Source organism: Phocoena phocoena, chromosome 1, assembly GCF_963924675.1.
Source record: "Phocoena phocoena chromosome 1, mPhoPho1.1, whole genome shotgun sequence".
NCBI lineage: Eukaryota > Metazoa > Chordata > Mammalia > Artiodactyla > Phocoenidae > Phocoena > Phocoena phocoena.
The window spans coordinates 136018017-136044458 of NC_089219.1; the positions used below are offsets into that span (position 1 = coordinate 136018017).

A 26442-nucleotide genomic window follows, 5' to 3' on the forward strand; every position below is an offset into this window, starting at 1 on the left:
AAAAATATACCTCCAACCTGCTCCGTTTAAGGTTTTTGCGGTAAGGAAGTGGGGGTGGGGAAGGACCGTTTCTGAAAGATATTTAAAAAGAAGGTATCAGATCAAATATTAAAACATGGAAAAGTTGTATACAAATTTTACTTACAAATTCTAGCGGGGTTTTAAATCGTCGACTGTCAATGTCAGGAGAGCCCTTAAGAGTGTTCTTTCTGCTCCACAACGCTGAGCTGCTCCCCTCGGACGCGGCGGAACAGAACGTCGTCCTGTCCCTGCCCACGTGACCGCGACCTCCGCGGGGAGGGTAGGCGCCCGCGGAATGCTGGGACTGGTAGGCGCCGGCCCCTCCTCCCCGCAGGCGGCCAGCGGCCGAGCTGGAGGCTGGAGGTTCGGTGAGTGCAGCGACAGAACCGCAAGCCTCCCCGCGTTCTCGGGCTGCTACCAGACCCAGAGGCAGACATCCCTGCAAGACCCTGGAGGACCCTAAACCCTCATAAAGACCTAAAGTTCATAGGCCTGAGGAACTAATGGAACCAACACAGTGAGAGGTACTAGCCAATGATACTGGCAAGCACCAGTCAGACTTGACTTAGAAGCCGGCCTCTACCATTACAAGGTGCATGTCCTCAAACGAGTTGCTTAATCTAAACCCGAGTTTGCTCTTGTCAAATGCAGACAACGCTACATACATAGTACCTCATAAGGTGGTTGTGAGTAAATGAGCTAATGTACATAACAGTGTCTACTAAACGACATTAGTAAATGATGAATAAAAAATAGCTATTATCTTAATCTATTAATTTTATAAAAATGAAAATTGAGAGATGGCAAGCAATGTACGCAAGAACACATAATTGGTTAAGGGCAAAGTCAAGTAAGTCTAAAAGTCCTGTTCCTGACCTGCACCAATTCAATACAACATAGAAGAAATCTACTCACATAAATTTCACTTCCCCTTTCCTGATTTTTCCCCATAACACTCCTGACCAACACGCTATTGTACTTATTTTGATTTTTATCTGACTCCCATAGAATATAAAAGCCTAGAAGGCAGGGAGGGTTGTCTTCTGGTCTCTTCTTTTACTGCTGTATCCCCAGCACCTAGAACAGGGTTTGCCTAGTACATAGCACTAGCTCAATAATTTACTGGATTACTGATTCTTCATGTAACTGATTTTTTGGTGTATTCACCTCTCAACCATCCTTTTTTTGGCAGAAGACATGGGATTTAGGAACATTCTTAGATGCTGTTTAATTGACTGCAATTTCCAATTCAACAAAGAATAAGTGGAAGACATATTCTAATCACTTCATTTCTAGACATTTTCATTTGTATTAACCGTCTTTAAAGTATTTTTTCTATCACTTGTGAGAATGGGGAATAAATGCAGCTAGCTACTGTCTTTACTTCCTCTTATTTAATATTTCAATCTTTTCCTTATTAAAAATAACAATGTTTCCTCTTTCTACTAAGATATAATCCCAAAGTTATTTCTCTCATCAAAAGTGTGGATATTATGCACAATTAATTGATAAATGCTTTCTCAGTAAACAACAGGATTTCTGCTTACCCTAAACAAAAAACTCACGTACAAAAATTATCTTATTGGGGCTTCCCTGGTGGCGCAGTTGTTGAGAGTCCGCCTGCCGATGCAGGGGACACGGGTTTGTGCCCCGGTCCAGGAGGATCCCACATGCCATGGAGCGGCTGGGCTCGTGAGCCATGGCCGCTGAGCCTGCGCGTCCAGAGCCTGTGCTCCGCAACGAGAGAGGCCACAACAGTGAGAGGCCCGCATACCACAAAAAAAAAAAAAAACTGCTTTATTTAGAAATCCATTGTCAAGAACATTAGATTTCTAGACTTAGGCCTAATCGCTAGGTCCTTAAATTGCCAGTCATTTAACCTGAATTATAATTTTTTGTATATCTGTCTTCCCTAGTATATGGCAAATTCCCTCAGGGTAAAGAACACTCTCATTAATTTAATTCATATATTTATTAAGCATCTATTCTGTGTTTAATAAATATATGAATTAAATTGATGAGTATATTCTTTGTTGTAATCACTTCTTCTCTTGTTCTCTTTTGATTCACCGAATTCCTCTACATATCTCAAACTCCCAAAGTAATTGTTTAACATCTGGAGCTCATGCCTACTCTCTTGGTATTGGCAGCCCAGCAATTCCCTTATAATATTAGCTATGAGTCTGTCTCTGTCTCCCCTCTTTTGGGCCACCCTTGTAGTTTGGAAAACATCTACAGCAGAATATCTGGTTTGACAAGGGTTTACCTTTACCTCTCAGTTAGTGATGAAAGTTGGTATTTGTAAGTTGCTAAGGCGTGGGAGGCACGTATGGCAGGGCTAGGATTATGTATCCTTATTACCTAGATAAAGAGGGAAAATCCTAAGCAAATATATGTGTTAATGCTAAATTAAAGTTGCCACTCCTCTGATTTTACTTCAAGTGTCTCATGATCTGTTTCTTTGAAAACCATTCCTAAACTCTTACAAGCATTTTTAATTACAAAATAACACATGTACTGAATATTCAATAATATATAGAACCTCCTGTCCTCTCTTTTTTAATATGTCCCCCTAAACTAAGTTTTACAATCTGTAACCAAGTTTCCATATAGTCACCTGTCCTGGTAACTGTTTTAAAGAGGCTCTTAATATATGCATTACTGTTCATAATATGAACTTTGTATAATAATACTATAAAGTTTTATATTCTTTAATAATTTCATCTATTACAGAACTTTTACTATTATATGTTAATAATGAGTAATATAGTAGGTACCTCATAAAGCATTAGTTAAATAAAAGCCAGGTATTAACCAAGTATCAACACTTCTCAGCATTTTGTCAGAAAAGACTAAGTCCCACGAATCTTGCAAATATACTATCTAACTCAGGCTGACGAGCGAGAACGTGCTTTTAATTTTCCCTTAAGACAAAAGATTTTTTTAAAAAGTAGCATCTCCCATGTTGCTATTCCTTCAGTTTCTTTGGCTATATTGTATACAGTAAAAACAAAAGCTCAACTAAATGAATCTCCTAACAGGCAAAAACCTAGGTGATTCTCTAAAGCATGTAATTCCTCTTGTCTGTGGCCAAATTTCTGGACAATTAGTGAAAACATTGAACACCTTAAGATTTCACTAAATTGAAATCTGTGCCCAGTTTGGACAAATGAGTTGCTCAAAAACATTCTAAAGTGATTTTAAATACAGGAAAGAATAAACAAATACCTTCAAAATTTTCAGGCTCGTTCATTATAATTGCTATCCAAATTGCAACTTTTTAAATCTAGTCACTAAAATCAATTATAGAAAGCCGTCCAAGAAGTGTGTGTATATTTGAAGGCAAGATTAATCTTTTTTCAATAATTGTTCAGACTTTATACTAAATTAACATTCCCTCAGTGTCTAAATTTGGTTAGATATTTGCAGATTATCCACATCTGCAAATACGATACACAGAGGTGGAACATAGGCTTTTATCATGCTTTCTTATTCAGTAAACTAAACGCAGGAAAACCCTATATCAAATGCAGTATATCAAATCATGCCCAGAATCAAAGTAAAAATAATGGATCACAAGTGAAAATTACAGTGCCGTCATTAAAGTACTTGTTCATTTCTCACTGTCCATAACACAGCACTAGCAAGCTTTCTGAACAGTGCTGCTGGACTACAGCTTTTATACGAAACCAGGAATAAGACTGCTTGCTATGCGCACATTTTGCAAATGTTAATCCACCCCAGTATGCCTGTAGATCCGATTTCGTACACTCAACGAGGCACTTAAAACTTAAAAAGTGGTTAAATGCCTTCCCAAGGACCTTGAAACTAAAATTTTCTCCAAGATGATACCTACAAAAGTATCTTTCTTATCAACCCCTGCTAAGAAACACTCGGAAAGGTACGGCGGAGGCAGCAGACGATCAGAGGCTGCGGGAAAACTGCGCAACAGCCTGGGGGTGAGGACCGAAACTTCCCCTCCACTCCGCCTTTCCCAGGTTCTCGGTACTGGGGGACTGGCCGGACGTCTCCTGCGTGCCGGCAACAGTTGCCAGGAGCAGCGGGCTGAGTACCAGCACTCCGCCCAACCAGTGGTCTCTTCTCCGTCGTCCCCTCCTTCCCTCCCTGAAGGCTGAGGACAGCGACGTCCTCCTCCCTCTTCTCCTCCTCTTTGGTGCCTTCAGCCAGGAGGCGGGAGTGACCCGCGGCAGCTGACCCAGCACAGGCACTGCCTCTCCCACAGCCCTCAGAACACACGATGGGCCCAGAGGCGGGTTTGCAGCACAGCAGCGACGACGCAGGCGGCAGCCCCAGCGACTCTCAACTGCCTCCCTGACCGTCGACACCACTGCCGAACACCCGAAAAACCATCGCCACCAACGGCGAGAGACTCTACAGGCCCTCCAAAACACCTTCTCGATCAACTCAAGCTACGTCAACAACTATGGCAGGCGAGGGGTGGCGGGCGGAGCCGGAGAAGGAAGGATGGGGGCTGTACGTCACGCCCAGGGCTCCGCTACGGGAGGCGAGGCCCCGGCTCGCCCCTCAAAATGGCGGCGGCAGTGACGCGCCTGCGTATGGTACTCCTACGCCGTCGCGCCACGGCCGGCGGGAAGTGAGGTTCTCAGAAGAGCCGCCCGAAGTGTACGGCGACTTCGAGCCCCGGGCGGCCAAAGAAAAGGCCCCGGTGGGAAGACAAATTCCGCCAGAAGAGTTCCGGCCCGATTCGGCGAAAGAGGAAGTGAGAGAACGCTCCTATTACCTTCGGTCTCGGCAGCGGAGGCAGCCGCGACTCCAGGAAGCCGAGATGAAGACGCGAAGGGCTGCTCGCCTCCAGCAGCAGCAGCACTCACAGCCGCCTCCGCTGCAGCCGTCTCCGGTTACGACCCGGAGAGGATTACGGGACTCCCATTTATCCGAAGGTGAGGCCGACAGAGGTAACAGTCTCAGCCCCGAGCCAGGGAGGGAGTGCCGCGAGCGTGCGCGCGCAGAGGGCGTGTGCGCCTCGGCCGGGCGTGTGCCTTTCTGGACCTCACCCCCTCGGGGCTTCTCCGCCCGGATGGGCGTGCGACCCGACGCCCGGTCCGCCCCGACCGCTGGCGGGAAAGCGGCAGGGGCGGGGGCACTGGAAGGGAAGGCAGTCGTGCGGAGCTACTTGAGCAGAGCCGTGGAGCCGCGTGCATCCTTGGGCATCAATTTAGGGGTGTCAGGATTGCCTCTTTTCTGCAGGCTTGCACGTTGGGACGGCGAGTTAGGCGGCAGGCGGGACACTGAATCACTCCGGGCTGGGTTTCATATCGGTTCTCTTTGTCCTGCGGATGTTTCTACCAAAGCCAGTTCCATTTCCTCCTTTAACTCTCAGAGGCCAGAAGTCCCTAGCTGAGAATTTTGGTTCTCATCTAACCTTCCAGTCTTTCTCCATCACTGCCTAGGTGGGGAGAGAGGGAGGGGAATTTTGTGAGTGGCCGTTTTGAGAACAAGTGTAGTTGATTAATTGATTTGAGGGCCCACCCAAATACTTACACCGAAATAGGGTAAGGCAGTTATCCTGAACTTGAAGCTTCCCAGTGCCTGATAAACTTGAGCTGATCGCTCTTTCTAGAGTGTGGTGGTCTCTGGCAAAAATTTGCATGTTGGGGACCGTCAATGGTTAACTAGTAGCCAGACAAAGCAAGACTTTTAATTAGTTGTCGTCTGAATGGGCCGCAAGGATACTGACAAGGTGATTGTATAGTTTTAGGAAAGTCACAGATGAATCAACTCCCTTAGTCCATCGTCTCCCACCCTGCCCCCTCTCCCCATCTAACACTGAGTCAGAGATGAAGTTTCATGTTGGCTCCCCGTAGGGCACCTATGAGGTAAAATCAGGGGATTTGAATCATAATGGAATTACATAGTTAGTGATAGACCTTTGATGGATATGATGAAGAGGAGGTGGATTTTCAGTTTAGAGCAGAGTAATAGGCTGCACATTTACGACCTAACACGTGCTGCCACATTGGAAGATGTGTTGATTTTGGAAACTATGTTAAAGATAATGTAAATTAGTATTGGGAGTAGCAATTCAAGACAGTTTAACCCATATATATGTTAGTTTTATCTCTCTTAAGATTGTCAACTTCTGAAGACAAAGACCCTACATATATATTTATGTATTTGAAGGACCACGTTATACTTCCGTGCTTATGTTCATTCTGTATCTCCAATATCTGGAAGAATGCTTTAGAAGGCAAAAAATATATATGTTAAATTGTATTGACTCTCCCACACAGGCTGGTGCAGTTGTATAAGCTAATTTTTTTTTAACACATAAAGGATATACTTCTATTTTAGTAAATCTATAAGGATCTACACGTTTTTCATTCTTCTGCTTTAGCCCATCTTTTAAATTTTCTAAAGTAATGTAATTTTGTTGTAAAGCATCATTGGTGAATAGTTTATTTTTATATTGTCTTAAAGAGTAGTTCTGGCTAGTTAAATTCCTAAGTTTTGATAAACCTAATAACACATTTCTGAAGGGATGAATTACTTGCATTTCTGTTTATATATTGCTGTTAATATACATAATCTCTACTCAGTTCACATATTCTGAATTTTAGAATTGTCATATCTTTTCTTTAGAGGATGAACCACCTTCACAAACTGTTTTAAGCCCAACTGTCTCAAAGAATACTATCAGGAGAACACAGACTCCAGGTAAGAAGAGTGAGTTTATTGTTTTCCTTACGTGGCTGCTTTTTTTATGTATAGATGGTAGCCTGGTCTATCAAGGGTTGCAGATCATACCTCATTCAGGGTTTCAGTGAATCTTCTTTATAGGTTTTTATTGAATTAAGCAATAGTAGGATGTGTCAAGAAAAGACAGGGCACATACTTGGTGTATGTTAATTCATTCACATAACTATGCAGGATAGATGTACCCATTTTTTGGTGAGAAAACTGGAGCTCAGAGTAGCTAACTTTTCTCTAAGATTACTTGCTTGTAACTGAGCCAAATTCAGACCCAGATTTGTCTTCTCCAAAGCCCTTTCATTTGCCCCAAGTACCTCACTGTCACTGTCCCGTGTAATAATTACTACTCAGTAAAGCTTGTTAAGTGTTGAATGAATGAATATGTCACACTACTTTCCATTTGAAACGGATTAAGGGCTTCCCTGGTGGCGCAGTGGTTAAGAATCCTCCTGCCAACGCAGGGACACAGGTTCGAGCCCTGGTCCGGGAAGATCCCACATGCCGTGGAACAACTAAGCCCGTGCGCCACAACTACTGAGCCTGCGCTCTAGAGTCCGTGAGCCACAGCTACTGAAGCCCGCGCACCTAGAGCCGGTGCTCCACAACAAGAGAAGCCACCACAGTGAGAAGTCCGCGCACCGCAACAGCGAGTAGCCCAGCTCGGCGCAACTAGAGAAAGCCCGCACGCAGCAATGAAGACCCAATGCAGCCAAAAATAAATAAATAAAATAAAATGGATTAAATGGTCTGCATTGTAAAATCATGACACAATATGGTCGATCTCAGTTTGATAATATATTTCATCAAATCTAAGATCTCATCAGTTGTAAGATATACTGTCATTGTTTTATGTACCACCTAGAAGGAAGAAATGCTGCCAATTAAACTGTAATATGCCTTAGATTTTATGATACATCCCACTTTCAGAGATGTTAAAGTGTAAAAATATTTGCATCTTAGTATCAATGTAACATGACAATAGGGTACATTTGATAGTCTACTTAATGTTTTAAAACCTGTTTAAACTCTTTTCAAAAGCAAGGGAAAGGATTAAGTTGTCATTACGCATAACATCCTTTGGTTTTTAGTTCCATTTATTTTCAGTTTGCTTTTTTTGATATTAGGAAAGTCCACAGCAATAAATGATTGTAGCTATTGAAACTGATCATCTCTGGCTTTTTATTTTTAAACGCAAATCCTGACTTCTTTCCTTACCCATTGCTTCTAATAAGATTATTCCTTATAATTTAAACTGTTCTGTTCTCAGTTTAGAATGAATAAATATCTGGTTCAAGTTCAGTTCCAAATAACACACCCTTTATGCTTAATTCCTTGAATAGCCTATGGTACTGTATTAAGATTATAAACTACCTTAGAAAAATGCTTTGAGTGATAGGTGCTATAAACAGATTTTCCAGGCCATTTTTTTTTAAGATTTATTTATTTATTTTTGGCTGCGTTGGGTCTTAATTGCTGTGCGTGGGCTTTCTCTAGTTGTGGTGAGCAGGGGCTACCCTTCGTTGCAGTGCGTGGGCTTCTTATTGCGGTGGCTTCTCTTGTTGCAGAGCACGGGCTCTAGGCACACAGACTTCAGTAGTTGTGGCACTCAGGCTCAGTAGTTGTGGCTTGTGGGCTCTGGAGCACAGGCTCAGAAGTTGTGGCACATGGGCTTAGTTGCTCTGTGGCATGTGGGATCTTCCAGGACCAGGGCTCGAGCGCGTGTCCCCTGCATTGGCAGGCAGATTCTTTTTTTTTTTTTTTTGCGGTACGCGGGCCTCTCACTGTTGTGGCCTCTCCCGTTGAGGAGCACAGGCTTCGGACGCACAGGCTCAGCGGCCATGGCTCACGGGCCCAGCCGCCATGGCTCACGGGCCCAGCCGCTCCGCGGCACATGGGATCCTCCCGGACCGGGGCACGAACCCGTGTCCCCTGCATCGGCAGGCAGACTCTCAACCACTGTGCCACCAGGGAAGCCCCGGGCAGATTCTTAACCACTCTGCCACCAGGGAAGTCCTTCTAGGCCATGTGGAAAAACCATATCCTTGAAATTTTATTTATGGGAGATTTAATTTCATGTCCCTTATACTGGGAGAAACAAAAATCTCTCATTTTTAAAATCTACAGTAAATTTCTAAAAATTATGGAGTTAAGTAAATTGATGTAATTAAGACTGTTGAGCACCAGCCTATAGACCATTATAAAACGATTATAAAATAGAATGTCTCGTACAGTCTTTTGGAGTTCACATTAGGCCTGTATTTAAGGACTGCTGTTGAGGTACATGGCTGCATAATATTGTGGAAAGAGCACTGGACCTTGGTTGAATTAGCTACTCACCTTGAACCTCAGGCCTTTATCTGTATGACTTACCCAGCCTAACTCACAAGGCCACTGCAAAAATGATATAGTACTTGCCAAGTCAGTTTGTACACAGTAAAACATACAGATATAAGGTGGGGTTTTTTTCCTCACAGCACTTTACAGGAGATGTGAAGTTCATAAAATTTTGCTTAAGCATTTCTTTTTTCTCAAGAAGCTTATGCTATAGTTGGTAATGGAAAAGACAAAACATTTCCCAGTATAGATGATAGATCGATGGAACTCATGCATAGATTACCTGGAATATATCGATATCATACTGTGCTACAGTATAACTAGAAATAAGGATATGTGCATCTTTGGGAGACTTGAGATACTCGGGGTTCTCTTACTCTAAAAGGTGCTTTTAAAAATTATACTGCATCTAGCACTTGGCATGCTCCTGTATCATTCCTCTTAATAAAAGGAGAAAGAGTTTAGGGAAGTCATTAAATGAATGGTTATAAAGTCTTTCTAGCAGAGGAATTATTTAAACAGGAGTCAACTTTGATGGAAAACTGCTTTAAGTGCAAGTTTAAGGTAGGCCCTTCCTTGTTTGAGGGAATGTAAATGGATGCAGTCACTATGGAAAACAGTTTGGAAGTTCCTTAAAAAAACTAAAAATAGAGTTGCCGTATGATCCTGCAATCCCACTCCTGGGCATATATCCAGAGAAAACTCTAATTCGAAAAGATACATGCACCCATATGTTTATAGCAGCACTGTTTACAGTAGCTAAGACATGGACACAACCTAAATGTCCATCAGCAGCTGAATGGATAAAGAAGTGGTGTGTGTATATGTATATGTGTACACACACACACACACACACACACACACACACACATACACACACAGGAATACTACTCAGCCATTAAAAAGAATGAAATAATGCCATTTGCAGCAACATGGAAGGACCTAGAGATTATCATACTAAATGAAGTCAGACAGAGAAAGACAAATATTATATGATATCACTTATATGTGGAATCTAAAATATGATACAAATGAACTTATTTACAAAAACGAAACAGATTCACAGACTTAGAAAACAAATTTATGGTTACCAAAGGAGCAAGGGGGGTGGAGGAAGGATAAATTAGGAGTTTGGGATTGGCAGATACAAACTATTATATATAAAATAGATAAACAATAAAGTCCTACTGTGTAGCACAGGGAACTATATTCAGTATCCTATAAGAAACCATAATGGAAAAGAATATGAAAAAGAATATATATATATAACTGAATCACTTTGCTATACACCAGAAACTTAATACAACATTGTAAATCGACTATACATCAATTAAAAAAGAAAAAAGATAGTCCGTTCCTTCTTGTAGAATCATAGACTTTCAGTTTAACTTTGGTATTCAAAATTGTGCCATAATTGTGTATAGGGCCAGTGGTGTGGTCTGAGAGAACTTTATCCAAAAATGTCCTTAAAACTAATGACCTAAAGCAAGGGGCCACTTTCTAAAACAACCTAGTAAAGACAACTACATCATTTGTCATCCTGTTTTTGAAGTTGTGAAAAAATGTTGATTGTATTAGTTTAGAATAGGAATATGGTTTAAACTCTGCTTAATGTTTGAAGTTTCAGAATTGCATTATTTTCATGTTGAAATAGCCATTAGGTTGTTCAGTCAGTTCAGTCCACATATATCTGTATGACTTCTTCTATGGCCAGGTTCATCCCTTTCATGAAACTAATTTCATAATCTAAAAATACAGTAGGAAAATTTCATTTACTTTTCCTAAAGTTAAGTATTTTTAACAGTTATGGTTTCTGGCTAAATAATTATAGTTAAATATTTTTAATACCTTCTATTTTGTCATGAACATTTGATTCTTTGGCTCCTGTAGTTACAACATTCATTCATTCTCCAGATATTATAGAGCACCTACTTTATACCAGGCCCCTTTCTAGAGCCTGGGGGTGCAGTGGTGAGCAAAAGCAGCAGACAAAGGAAGGAGATTGCTACTAAAGAAGGGTACTTGTTATTTTATTCTCTAATACCTCTCTGGGCTACTCTGTCTCCTTCAAGTATTTCAAGTATCTTACATAGGGCTATATATATGGTAGAGCATACAAGAAAAGCTCAAATGAAAAGATGGGGACTGAAATAGTAATTGATGTCTATAGAGTAAGTTAAGTTTTAGGTTTTAATTAAACCTGAAAAGGATGGGAATACAGAGGAGAAAAAGAGGAAGGTAGTTGTAATAATAAGAGTAACAGACATGTACAAGATTTCTTTTTAAAGCTGCTTATATAAGTTCTAAATACCTGATATGTGAAATTCTAACAACTGATAATATTTCATAGACTCTTAGAACTGGAAGATTTAGGGAAGTCATCTACTCAGAGTTTCTATCAGTGTAGGTGTCCCTCTGTTAACATGTATCTGTGCATTGTTGATCATCTGCAGTGATGTGGAAATCACTCCCTCACTCTCCATTCTGTTTTGGAGACAACACTTAATTTGGTTGTTTTTCGTTTTACTATTGAACTAAAAGCTACTTTGCTGTAACTTTCTCTTGATCTTAGTTCTCTGTTTTTGAGCTACACAAAGTCAATTTAATTGTTTCTCTACATCTCTGTCTTGAAGATGTACAAAATCACGCTCAGTAAGTATTTTTAGAACAAATGAATGGGTGTCCCTTCAAGATTTCTCTTCTTGATACTGGAAAGGGGAAATTGGATTAGGTCAGTTTTGTGAAAACAAACATAGGCAGCCAGTGTAATGGCAGGGGTCAGGGATAGCTGGTTCAGAATGTGGTTTTTGCACTTCTCATACAGAGCCAAACATACTGCTTTTTTATAGAAACAAATGAAACAGAGCATAATATAACCCACATTTAGATGTAGATTGCATTTTATTTTATGTTGTGTGAGGCTGTTTGAGGAAACACACCTTGGATTTCTAGGCTAACATTAATATTTTATTTAATGGGATTGCTTCCTCATTAACCCTATGCCATTGAACCATAGACAGTCTGAAACCTGGCTAACATTAACATTGTTTTAAAAATTGGAGTTTGCATTTCCTGAACACACACAAGGTTAAATAATTGGAGGGAATGTATTAAGTCTCAGGAAGTTAACCCTCAAATTAAAATATGACATAAATAATCCACAATTAGGGTATGCCACAAATGGGGTAGATATAGATAATTGAGTTGGTGCTGTGGTACAGATTTTGGTTCTTAATTGAGAAATTTAGAAGAGTGTTATTTGATATTCCTTTCTTGTTATACAAATATGGTCTGGTGAGAAAAACTGCAAAATTTTCCGTCAAGTCCATAAATTTTTTATAGCAGGAAACTTTTCTCTAGTTCACTATTTTATTCCCATACTTAGCAAAATGGAGAGCTCAGAAAAAACTTGGCTGACTAAATAGATGATTGTATAATAAATCTAATATGTTTGACATTTTATATATTTTTTTTAATGTTTTCTCTTCCTGTATTAGTGGTGAGTAAAGATCCTGTAATCGGCCTGTGTAGACCCCCTCTAAGAAGCTCAAGATTTGGTAAGAGACTGTTTTGTCTGTTGGTTCAACTTTCTTATATTTTTAAATAGGGTACTACATGTATTCATATGGTTCAAAATTCAAAAGTTTCTAGAAATATACAATGAAAAGTCTCCCTGCCCCTTCTGACCTTTGCCCACCCAGTTTCCTCATCAGAGGCAACTAATGTTGTCAGTTTCTTAGGTATTTTTCCAGAGGTATTTTATGGAGATATAGGGAAATTCATGTATAAATGATATTTTCCTCTCTTTTTTTAACCCAAATTTTAGCCCAATAAATACTCCTTTCTGTACTGTCTTATTGTTTATTTATTTTTACTTAAAATATATTGAGACGTCTTTCTATACAAGTGTATAAAGGACTTCCTCATTTTTTTTAAGAGGTTGTTTCTTATATGTTGCTATGATTCTTTTTGTTAGCAAAATGGTTTTAAATTAGGGTCAGGGACTTTTTATTCTTCCCAGTATAATGCTAATAAAAAATTCAAGACTGAGGCTTTGTGGCTCAGGGCTATAAATTTTCCCTGCCTTAATTAAGTTTCTTTTTGACTAAAACCTTAAAAGAGTATTGCCCTTAAATTGATTTCATGACTATGAAAGAAAGCTAGTAATGTCATTCCAAGAGGTCTACTTCTACTTAATTTTTAGAGTTTACAGACCCATAAGGGTGCTTTATCGTGGGAACTAAAAAGGAAGCTTATTTATCTTCACATGAGGTTTCTACTCCTCAATCATTCCCTTTAAAAAAGAATTCGGTTGATTTTTTTTTTTTGATAGATGGCTGTCCTTTTAAGTGTTATAAATGATAAAAATCTGTTAAGGTTTTGATGATGAAACTGTGGTAAAGAACCATATGATGCATTTCCTTTTCAGCTCTAATCATTTTCTTGCTATCTCTCTTGCAGATTCGTCATATAAAACAAATGGAAATACTAAAATGAGTGAATTAGGTTTGTTTATCTCTAATTCTTGTAGGTTCTCTTTGAGGTGTCTAATTATCAGTAGAATACAGGAGTACATTCATTTGGTCACTGGCTTGAGAATATTACTTTGTTCATTATCTCAGCTTGAGGGGCAGTGTCCTTATGACCATAAACTTTCTTAATCACCTGGGTTTTTATTCTCTCTAAAATTATGTCTTTTGTTATATTATTGTTTAAATTCATGTAAGAAAATATAAGAACATGTATTTTAGTTTTTACTAGCAGTCAAGTTTACACTATTGGGAGAAAAGGGTATCAATTTACCAATTAAGGTTTTTCCTTGATTTAGAAAGTGAATTTGAGCTTTTTCAAGGTAAGTTCAGTGTTCTTTGCCATGTTTGTTGAAGTGGTTTATATTCTTTTCAGTGTTTGCCTTGGTGTAAGACATGAACTACCAAGATCTGTGGCTTTAAGTGAATTTACATTGATTGTGGTTGGACTTAGGTTACAGTTCTTTTCTAAATTTGGAGATGAGTCAAAAGGAGGGAAGCTTCATTTTTCTTTGGAAATAGTTGCAGCTTGTTTTAAATTTCTTTCACTTAAGCTCAGGCTAATTTTTTTTAGAGACTTCAGCATTTATAGTGTCTGGGTACTGAAAATGATCCTTGTAGTATGCAACTTATCATGTGTACTTTCACCCACCAGTTTCTCAAATGCTCTATTTAAAAACTTAGAAAAAAATTTTTTTAAGTCACAGAATCTTAATTAGAAGAGAACTTGGAACTGAAATAATCTAGCCTTTTATGTTCTTTGTATGCTAGATTTAGAAATCATTTCTATAAGTACTTTATAATAAAAACTAACTTTAAAAAAGTGCTTTCCAGCTTAAAGGGAATTTCTGTGAGATCAATATAGGGAATGACACCCTCTTTTTTTTTTTAATAGTAATGCTCCTACATCTTGGAGTATATAAAATGGCTATTCATGGAGCTTGAGCACTAGTGATACTTCCAAACTATTCTTTATTCTCTTTTTCTTGCAGCCCCACTCTGTTCTCCAAAACATGATTGGCACTGAATAGTCTTAAAAGGTACCTTTCTTGAAGGTATCTATAGCAGGGGTCCACAAACTACAGCCTCTGAGTAAAATTTGACCTGCAGTCTTGTTTTTGTACAGCCTGTGAGCTAAGAAAAGATTTTTATGTTTTATACTCACACACACACACATATGTGTGTGTGTGTGTGTATGTGTGTGTGTATGTATGACAGAGACCATATGTGGCTAGAGAAGCCTAAAATATTTACTATTTGGCCCTTGATGGAGAAAGTTTGCCAACCCCTGATTTTATCAGTGGCAGAAATAAACGCAGCATATCACCCAAATTAGCATTTGTTTGTTCTAAGTAAATTCAGAGAGTTCCATACTTGTCTGGACATAGATTTATTGCAACATTCCATACTAGGTTTTCCTGACAACACAAAAGACAGGAGACACAGTGACTCTCCTGTATTCTATCTAGTCTTCTGTTTGAGAAGGCATGATAGTCTCATTTCTGAATCTTCATGTCTTTGTCTCACACAACACAAGTGAAGTTTATATTTCCTTGAGTACCCTTCACTACTCACACGAACACATTCCATAAGTCTCTAGGAATAGGAAAGTCTATAGTAGAAATATACCTGGGACTTTGTGTTTTTCTTAAAAATGATGACCAGGAAAAAGAAAGTGAACAGAAAGTGATACAGTTAGTGGATGGTCTCCACCCACCAGAGAAAGTGGTTGTAAGTGGTCTACGTTTACAGCAGACATAAAGACCTGGGACTTCTGAAAGTACCTTTTCCTAATTGGTTGAAGTTGTTAGAAAAGTGACATCTCCTTAATAGCACATTTAATTATTGCCATTTGTCTAAAAGCCACAGCTTTTATAATTTAATAACTTTTTTTGATTAAGGGTATTATTGCTCCAAATGGGATTTTAATTTCTTAAAGTTTCTGCATGAGTGTAGGGAAGAGTAATACCTTTTAAAAAAAAATTTTTTTTTAATGCTCTAACCTTCCACATGTAGCAGGCAAGAACTTTAAAATAAAGGAAGCTGAATGACAAAAGAGGAAAATGAAATTAAAAGCTATGTAGTTGTAGATACTGCTGATTCACCATGAGATTGTATCTGAATATTTATCTGTACATTTTCTGCAGCTTGGGTTAAAAAAATGAAAATTGTTTTAAGTATTAAAATAGTGGTATATATATATGGTATCCTAGAGAAGTTCCCTACTCTGGAAGAGGTCAGGAAGGTTTTATGGAGATGGCATTTGAATTGAATTTCGAAGGATGAATAGCAGGCAAAATGGGGAAGGAGAATTACAAATATCGCCAATACTTGTAATTGTTTTGTAATAGAATGTCACTCTTTTACCTTTAGAGTTCAGGCAATATGAGAAACTCCTTTACATTAGAGGCAACACTCACATTAACTGTGGCTCTTTGAGACATTTTATGTTAAATAATTTTCAGAATGACATTCTAAATCGGTAGACTTGGGTTTCTAGAGTTTCATTTTCTAGAGTGAGAAACATGTTTAAAAATGTATATACAGTCGAGATGAAAGCCTATTACAGTGATGATTACTTGTCAAATGTACAAGAGTTATTATTATTTAAGCTGTCTAATTCATAAAATATTACTGGATTGTAAGGCACAAAATAATACCGTTTTTTGTTCTTAGTGATGTTATCAAGATAGCCTAGCTTGACAAGTTATTGTTTATGTCTTGTATAGTGCTGATAAATTTTTACTGTTAGGAACATGGAATTCTAAAGAAAGGATTTTTAGACACAGATTAAAAGTCTTGAAAGTGTTCAAAAATAAATTAAATACTTCAAATATGATAATAACATTTTAGAAGTATTAAAGTAAATGGGGAACTCTGTTATATAAGCTGGTTAAAAAATAATTCTTAAATCCTCCCCCATGCTAATTAGAACACTAACATAAACAGAAAAAAGGAGATTGAATTTTAGGCAACCTGGTATATGGACTGATTATTAGTTAATTGGCTCTAGACAAATTGACCTGGAACTTCAAAAGTATTATGGAAATAAATTGTATCAGGATGAAAAAGGATGAAAAGGATGAAAAAGGATGATTAAGGATGAAAAAGGATGAAAAAGGATGAAAGGATGAAAAGGATGAAAAAGGATGATTAAGGATGAAAAAGGATGATTAAGGATGATTAAGGATGATTAAGGATACAATAAATTGTATCAGGATGAAAAAGGGTGAAAAGGATGAAAAAGGATGATTAAGGATGAAAAAGGATGATTACTGTATAATTTATTTTTTCTGATAGTTGGGTGAATGAATATAAATCTTCAACATACTTTTCTTTCCATTAACGCAGATTCAAAAATCAGTTCAGCCTTAAAGAAAGTTTGCTACACCAAATAAATTTTAAACTATATAAAGCATAATGCCCTAATATAATTGTAACTTTAGCCCAGCTGCTGTATTACATGACTTACACTTAGGTGTTGTTGGAACCTCTCATTTTAGGAGGAATTCACATCTCAGCCTTTTCCCATCATTCATTCATTTATTCAAAAAATTATTGAGGAAGGGACTTCCCTGGTGGTGGTGCAGTTGTTAAAACTCTGCTTGCCAGTGCAGGGGACATGGGTTCAAGCCCTGGTCCGGGAAGATCCCACATGCTGCCGAGCAACTAAGCCCGTGTGCCGTAACTACTGAGCCCATTTGCTACAACTGCTGAAGCTCATGCACCTACAGCCCATGCTCCGCAAGAGAAGCCACCACGATGAGAAGCCTGCGCACTGCAATGAAGAGTAGCCCCCACTCGCTGCAACTAGAGAAAGCCTGCACGCAGCAACGAAAACCCCATGCAGCCGTAAATAAATAAATAAAATTATTGAGGAAAACTTTTTGGTTCCACGTGTAAGGAGCTTGGAAGTCACCACTTCAGCCTAATAACAAGTCAAAAACTGACAACTGAAAAATCAACAACTCTTAGATCCATAACAGAGGAGATGACACAGGTAAAACCACTGACCCCAGGATTGGAGAAACAGACAAACATAGGAAGTCATGGCTTACTGGAGCCAAGATTCACAAGCAGAAGCCTCTGCAGGTGGTAGTGCTGGGTAGGAAAATCTGAGGTGCAGTTGGTGAATTGTTGGAGGCTCAGTGTGGACAAGTCTGAAGAGTTAAAAATTCCAGGAGGACCCAGTCAAAGGTGGGCCCCTACTGTATTGTGAAATTTACCTCCAGAAGCTCAGCCAGGCTCCCATAATGAATATCAGCAAAAAATCCCCTCATACTTATGCAAGGTAAAAGGAGAAAGGAAACATTTTGATATATGCAAGGGCATTCTGTTCTTCTTAACAAGGCAAGCCCTCAAGGAAATCTAGTTAACTGGAACCTAACCTACTCTATTATTATTAAAGCCCGACTGACCTGAAGGAAGGGAAATACACAATGCCAGACCACTCTGAACATCCTGTCACACCTAAAAGGGAAGGGAAAAAAGGTGAGGAACTGTTTTGAAGTTCATGGTCCAGAGCCATAAGCTTAACCAAAAACAGAGACCTAGAGCTATAGAATACTTCCCCTTCCCCAACACCTGACCACCACCTTACTAAAGATCTATTTACAGCAGTTCTTTTTACCCAGTACAGCATGTCCAGCTATCAAGAAAAAAATTACGAAACATGCCAAAATGCAAAAAACACAATTTGAAAAGATACAGCAACATCAACCAGATGTGGCAGGGATGTTAGAATTATCAGACCAGGAATTTAAAACAACTACGACTAATATGCTAAGGGCTCTAGTGGATAAAGTAGACAGCATGCAAGAACAGAAAAACAGTGTCAGCCAAGAGACAGAAATCCTAAGAAAGAATCAAAAAGAAATGCTACAGATAAAAAAGCACTGTAACAGAAATGAAGAATGCTTTTGGTGGGCTTATTGGACTGGACACAGCTAAGGAAAGAATCTCTACAGGATATATCAACAGAATCCTCAAAGAAATTATAATTATGTGACATGATGTGTTAGTAAGTGCTATGATGATAATCATATTGCAATATATAAATGTATCAAATCAACACATTGTACACCTTACCCATAACACAATGTTAAGTATCAGTTATATCTCAATTAAAAAAAATAGAATCCTTAAAACCAAAAATCAAAGAGAACAGTGACTGAGTAATACAGAATATCCTAGACTGTGCGACAGCTACAAAAGGTGTAATAATGCATGCATAATGTGAATAATAGAAGGAGAAGAAAGGAACAGAAGAAATGTTTGAAATAATAATGACTGAGAATTTCCCAAATTAATGTCAAACACTAAATTCAGATCCAGGAAGCTCACAAACACCAAGCAGGATTAATGCCAAGAAATAAAAATACACTTAGGCATATCCTTTTTAAACCACAGAATGTCAGAAATAAAGAAAAAAATCCCAAAAGGTCAGAGGAAGACAGCACATGACCTGTAAAGGAATAAAGGTCAGAATTACATCTAACATCTCCTCAGAAATCATGCAAGCAAGAGATTGGAGTGAAAGATTTAAAGTGTTCAAAGAAAAAAACCCACCAACCTGGAATACTGTACATTGCAAAACTACCCCTCAGAGGTGAAGCCTCTACCTGAGCTAACTAAGAAAAAAAGAAAAGGAAAGAAGAAAAAAAAAAAAAGGGAGGAAAAAAAGTGGGACACGAATGACTGATGTCAGGAATAAAAGAGGGGACACTACAGATCCCATGGAAATTAAAAGAATAGCACAGGAATATTATGAACAACTCTGTGCCACAGATTTGATAACCTAGACGAAATGAACTGATCCCTCGAAAGACATAATCTGCTAAAACTCACTCAAGAAGAAATAGGTGATCCAAATAGACCTATATCTCTTAAGTTAATTGAATCAATAATTAATAACCTTCCAAAACAGAAAGCACCAGGCCCAGATGAGTTTCCTAGTGAATTCTATCAAACATTTAAGGAAGAAATTATACCAATTCTCTACAATCTCTTGGAGTATAGAAGCAGAGGAATTACTTCCTAACTCATTCTGTGGGGCCAGCATTATGCTAATACCTAAACCAGACAAAAACATCCTGAGAAAAAACTATAGACCAATGTCAGAAACACAGCAGAGTGAAGCATCTACCTTTGTCTCTCCCCTTCACTGTACAACCAGTGAAACATCCACAACTTAACAAAGGTGCCTCTGCCCAAAACAACAGGATGCTGGAGAATTCCACACAGCTGTACATCTAAAGCTGGGTGAATTTTAACACTTAGTGGAAGTGGAACTGAGGGAACAGTAGAGATGGGGCCTGCAATTTGAGTCCCTTAATGGGACAGCAGAGCCCACAGCTTCAGAGAACGCAGTAGCTGCAAGAAAGGCTACATGCATGACTTGAGCCAACTGACTGCACCAGCACCCATGGCCACAAGTAACTGGTGGGTAGCAGCAGTGTGGCCTAGGACCCCATCACAACAGCTGCTGAGGTGCCCACATCCACAGCCCTCTCCACCTCCTATTCACAGTGGCAGAGCCTGCAAACCTTACAACAGACAAGGTAGAGTTGCCTGCATGACTCCAGCTCCCTCTGCCCCCTCCGTCCTCTCCCCTTCCCCCGATGGTGGGAAGTGACCTCTAAATAGAAATCTAGAAATGATACAAGTAGAAGAGGAAAGAGAAATAAGATGTTTTAAAAATGAGGAAATCCTATGAGAGAAGTCCAACTCTTTTAAGAAGGGCAACGTTAGGATAATGGGTATCCCAGAAGGAGAAGGGAGCAGAGAAGTTATTTAAAGAAATAATAGCTGGGCTTCCCTGGTTGCGCAGTGGTTGAGAGTCTGCCTGCCGATGCAGGGGACACGGGTTAGTGTCCCGGTCTGGGAAGATCCCACATGCCAAGGAGCGGCGGGGCCCGTGAGCCATGGCCGCTGAGCCTGTGTGTCCAGAGCCTGTGCTCTGCAACAGGAGAGGCCACAGCAGTGAGAGGCCCGCGTACCGAAAAAAAATAGTAATAATAATAATAGTTGAGAATTTCCCAAACCTAGGGAAGGAGCTGCATATACAAACCCATGAAGCTAAGAGAACACCTAATTACCTCTATGCAAAAAGACCCTCCTCCAAGACATAATATTAAAATTGTCAAAATTCAATAACAGTATTCTAAAGGCAGCCAGGGAAAAAATAATGGTGACCTACATACAAAGGAACCCCCCATTAGGCTATCAGTGGATTTCTCAGCAGAAACCCTACAGGCCAGGAGCAGAATGACATTCTCAAAATACTGAAAGATAAGAATTGTCACACAAGAATACTCTATCCAGCAAAGTTAACATTCACATATAAAGGAGAAAAAGACTTTCCCAGACAAAAGCTGAAGGAGTTCATCAACACTAAACCTGTCTTGCAAGCTCTATTGAAAGGAGCTCTTCAACCAGAAACAAAGTGGCCAAAATATACAAAACTTTGAGCAAGGTGATAAATAGAACTAGAAAATTGCAACGGTCTGTCAGATTTTTTCAACCCTCTATCATCACATAAAGGTTAAAGGGAGAAAAAAAGCAGAATAATATAACTATCTCACCTTGATAACAAACTCACAACATAAAAAGGAATAACTTAAGACAACAAAAACATAAAAGGGGAAAAGGACAGAACTTGTATAGGTAAATGAAGATATCAGTAGAAAAAGGACTATTTTAACTAAGGTGTTTTATACAAACCTCAGGGTAAACACAAACATTAACATAGAGCAGAGACACACAACATAACGAGAAGAGCCTGAGAAAAATATCTTAGAAAACCACCAAACCAAAATGGCAGACAGGGGACTTCCCTGGTGGTCCAGTGGTTAAGACTTCACCTTCCAATGCAGGGGGTGCAGGTCCAATCCCTGATTGGGGAGCTAAGATCCACGTGCCTCATGGCCAAAAAACCAAAACATGAAACAGAAGCAATATTGTAACAAATTCAGTAAAGACTTGAAAAAAATGGTCCACATCTAAAAAGAAAAAAAAAAAAAATGCCAGACAGAAGCACTAGGAGAAACAAGGTATAGATCAACTAGAAAAAAAAAGATATGATGGCAGTACTATGTCCTTATCTATCAATAATCACCCTAAATAAATGGATTGCACTCACCAATCAAAAGACACAGAGTGGCTGGATGGATTGAAAAACAACTATATGTTTCCTCTAGAAGACATAGCTCTAAAGACAAACATAGGCTAAAAGTAAAAGGATGGAAGATGTTACATCAAGCAACTAGCAGCCAAAAGAAAGCTGGTATAGCCATACTCATATCAGAAAAAGTAGACTCCAAGGCAAAAAAGGTAACAACAGACAAAAATGGACAGTATGTAATAATAAAGGAGACAATTTATCAAGAAGACATAACAGTGACAATTTATCAAGAAGACGTAACAGTGATAACATAACAGACAGATCATTCAGACAGAAAGTCAACAAGGAAACACTGGCCTTAAATGAAACATTAGACCAGATGGAGTTGATAGATTTTTAAAGAACGTTCCATCCAAACACAGCAGAATATACGTTCTTCTCAAGTGAACATGGAACTTTCTCAAGGATAGACGATATGTTGGGACACAAAACAAGTTTCCGTAAATTTAAGAAGATTGAAGTCATATGCCATCTTCTCTTACCACAATGGAATGAAACTAGAAATCAACTTACAAGAAGAAAACTAGAAAACTTACAAATATATGGAAACTGAACAACTATTGGATCAATGAAATTGAAGGAGAAATAAAAAATTACTTGAAAACAAATGTAAATGAAAATACAATATACCAAAATCTATGGGATGGAATAAAAGAGGGAAGATTTTTTTTGTTTTTTTTCTTTACATCTTTATTGGAGTACAATTGCTTCACAATGGCTTGTCCCTCTCTGCTTCACAACAAAGTGAATCAGCCACACACATACATATGCTCCCACATCTGTTCCCTCCTGCGTCTCCCCCCCCCCCACCCTTCATATCCCACCCCTCTAGGTGGTCACAAAGCACTGAGCTGATCTCCCTGTGCTATGCGGCCGCTTCCCACTAGCTATCTATTTTACGTTTGGTAGTGTATATATGTCCATGCCACTCTTGCTTTCTCACAGCTTACCCTTCCCCCTCCCCATATCATGAAGTCCATTCTCTAGTAGGTCTGTGTCTTTATTCCTGTCTTACCGCTAGGTTCTTCATGTCATTTTTTTTTCTTAAATTCCATATATATGTGTTAGCATATGGTATTTGTCTTTCTCTTTTTGACTTACTTCATTCTGTATGACAGACTCTTGGTCCATCCACCTCGTTACAAATAGCTCAAATTCGTTTCTTTTTATGGCTGAGTAATATTCCATTGTATATATGTGCCATATCTTCTTTATCCATTCATCCGATGATGGGCCCTTAGGTTGTTTCCATCTCCGGGCTATTGTAAACAGAGCTGCAATGAACATTTTGGTACATGACTCTTTTTGAATTCTGGTTTTCTCAGGGTATATGCCCAGTAGTGGGATTGCTGGGTCATATGGTAGTTCTATTTGTAGTTTTTTAAGGAACCTCCATACAGTTCTCCATAGTGGCTGTACCAATTCACATTCCCACCAGCAGTGCAAGAGTGTTCGCTTTTCTCCACACCCTCTCCAGCATTTATTGTTTCTAGATTTTTTGATGATGGCCATTCTGATGGGTGTGAGATGATATCTCGTAGTTTTGATTTGCATTTCTCTAATGATTAATGATGTTGAGCGTTCCTTCATGTGTTTGTTGGCAATCTGTATATCGTCTTGGGAGAAATGTCTCTTTAGGTCTTCTGCCCATTTTGGGATTGGGTTGTTTGTTTTTTTGTTATTGAGCTATGTGAGCTGCTTATAACTTTTAGAGATTAATCCTTTGTCAGTTGCTTCATTTGCAAATATTTTCTCCCATTCTGAGGGTTGTCTTTTGGTCTTGTTTATGGTTTCCTTTGCTGTGCAAAAGCTTTTAAGTTTCATTAGGTCCCATTTGTTTATTTTTGTTTTTATTTCCATTTCTCTAGGAGGTGGGTCAAAATGGACCTTGCTGTGATTTATGTCATAGAGTGTTCTGCCTATGTTTTCCTCTAAGAGTTTGATAGTTTCTGGCCTTACATTTAGGTCTTTAATCCATTTTGAGCTCATTTTTGTGTATGGTGTTAGGGAGTGATGTAATCTCATACTTTTACATGTACCTGTCCAGTTTTCCCACCACCACTTATTGAAGAGGCTGTCCTTGCTCCACTGCACATTCCTGCCTCCTTTATCAAAGATAAGGTGACCATATATGTGTGGGTTTATCTCTGGGCTTTCTATCCTGTCCCATTGATCTATCTTTCTGTTTTTGTGCCAGTACCATACTGTCTTGATTACTGTAGCTCTGTAGTATAGTCTGAAGTCAGGGAGCCTGATTCCTCCAGCTTCGTTTTTCGTTCTCAAGATTGCTTTGGCTATTCGGGGTCTTTTGAGTTTCCATACAAACTGTGAAATTTTTTGTTCTAGTTCTGTGAAAAATGCCAGTGGTAGTTTGATAGGGGTTGCATTGAATCTGTAGATTGCATTGGTTAGTAGGGTCATTTTCACAATGTTGATTCTTCCAATCCAAGAACATGGTATATCTCTCCATCTGTTTGTATCATCTTTAATTTCTTTCATCAGTGTCTTATAGTTTTCTGCATACAGGTCTTTTGTCTCCTTAGGTAGGTTTATTCCAAGATATTTTATTCTTTTTGTTGCAGTGGTAAATGGGAGTGTTTTCTTGATTTCACTTTCATATTTTTCACCATTAGTGTATAGGAATGCCAGAGATTTCTGTGCATTAATTTTGTATCCTGCTACTTTACCAAATTCATTGATTAGCTCTAGTAGTTTTCTAGTAGCATCTTTAGGATTCTCTGTGTATAGTGTCATGTCATCTGCAAACAGTGACAGCTTTACTTCTTCTTTTCCAATTTGGATTCCTTTTATTTCCTTTTCTTCTCTGATTGCTGTGGCTAAAACTTCCAAAACTATGTTGAATAAGAGTGGTGAGAGTGGGCAACCTTGTCTTCTTCCTGATCTTAGTGGAAATGCTTTCAGTTTTTCACCATTGAGGACGATGTTGGCTGTGGGTTTGTCATATATGGCCTTTATTATGTTGAGGAAAGTTCCCCCTATGCCTACTTTGCGGAGGATTTTTATCATAAATGGGTTTTGAATTTTGTTGAAAGCTTTCTCTGCATCTATTGAGATGATCATATGGTTTTTCTCCTTTAATTTGTTAATATGGTGTATCACGTTGATTGATTTGCGTATATTGAAGAATCCTTGCTTTCCTGGAATAAACCCCACTTGATCATGGTGTATGATCCTTTTAATGTGCTGTTGGATTCTGTTTGTTAGTATTTTGTTGAGGATTTTTGCATCTATGTTCATCAGTGATATTGGCCTGTAGTTTTCTTTCTTTGTGACATCCTTGTCTGGTTTTGGTATCAAGGTGATGGTGGCCTCATAGAATGAATTTGGGAGTGTTCCTCCATCTGCTATATTTTGGAAGAGTTTGAGAAGGATAGATGTTATTAGCTCTTCTCTAAATGTTTGGTAGAATTCACCTGTGAAGCCCTCTGGTCCTGGGCTTTTGTTTGTTGGAAGATTGTTAATCAGTTTCAATTTCAGTGCTTGTGATTGGTCTGTTCATATTTTCTATTTCTTCCTGATTCAGTCTTGGCAGGTTGTGCATTTCTAAGAATTTGTCCATTTCTTCCAGGTTGTCCATTTTATTGGCATAGAGTTGCTTGTAGTAATCTCTCATGATCTTTTGTATTTCTGCAGTGTCAGTTGTTACTTCTCCTTTTTCATTTCTAATGAAATGAAAAGATTTGAGTGTTCTCCCTTTTTTCCTTGATAAGTCTGGCTAATGGTTTATCAATTTTGTTTATCTTCTGAAAGAACCAGCTTTTAGTTGTATTGATCTTTGCTATTGTTTTCTTCATTTCTTTTTCATTTATTTCTGATCTGACCTTTATGCGTTCTTTCCTTCTGCTAACTTTGGGGATTTTTTGTTCTTTCTGTAATTGCTTTAGGTGTAAGGTTAGGTTATTTGAGATGTTTCTTGTTTCTTGATGTAGGATTGTATTACTATAAACTTCCCTCTTAAAACTGCTTTTGCTGCATCCCATAGGTTTTCAGTCGTCGTGTTTCCATTGTCATTTGTTTCTAGGTATTTTTTGATTTCCTCTTTGATTTCTTCAGTCATCACTTTGTTATTAAGTAGTGTATTGTTTAGCCTCCATGTGTTTGTATTTTTTACAGATCTTTTCCTGTAATTGATATCTAGTCTCATAGCGTTGTGGTCGGAAAAGATACTTCATACAATTTCAATTTTCTTAAATTTACCAAGGCTTGAGTTGTGACCCAAGATATGATCTATCCTGGAGAATGTTCCATGAGCACTTGAGAAAAATGTGTATTCTGTTGTTTTTGGATGGAATGTCCTATAAATATCAATTAAGTCCATCTTGTTTAATGTATCATTTAAAGCTTGTGTTTCCTTATTTATTTTCATTTTGGATGATCTGTCCATGGGTGAAAGTGGGGTGTTAAAGTCCCCTACTATGAATGTGTTACTGTCGATTTCCCCTTTTATGGCTGTTAGTATTTGCCTTATGTGTTGAGGTGCTCCTATGTTAGGTGCATAAATATTTACAATTGTTACATCTTCTTCTTGGATCGATCCCTTGATCATTATGTAGTGTCCTTCTTTGTCTCTTGTAATAGTCTTTATTTTAAAGTCTATTTTGTCTGATATGAGAATTGCTACTC

At 38.7% G+C, this 26442-nt stretch overlaps 1 protein-coding gene across 1 annotated transcript in view; it reads left to right on the forward strand.

Annotated features, from left to right (window-relative positions):
- Window positions 1-4465: 4465 nt before the first annotated feature.
- Window positions 4466-26442, forward strand: part of TOR1AIP1 (torsin 1A interacting protein 1) — a 49614-nt gene continuing 27637 nt past the window's right edge. The window contains exons 1-3 of the mRNA XM_065880444.1: window positions 4466-4943; window positions 6643-6717; window positions 12585-12644. Of these exons, the coding sequence (XP_065736516.1) occupies window positions 4466-4943; window positions 6643-6717; window positions 12585-12644 (613 nt within the window). The remainder of the gene's footprint in view (window positions 4944-6642; window positions 6718-12584; window positions 12645-26442) is intronic.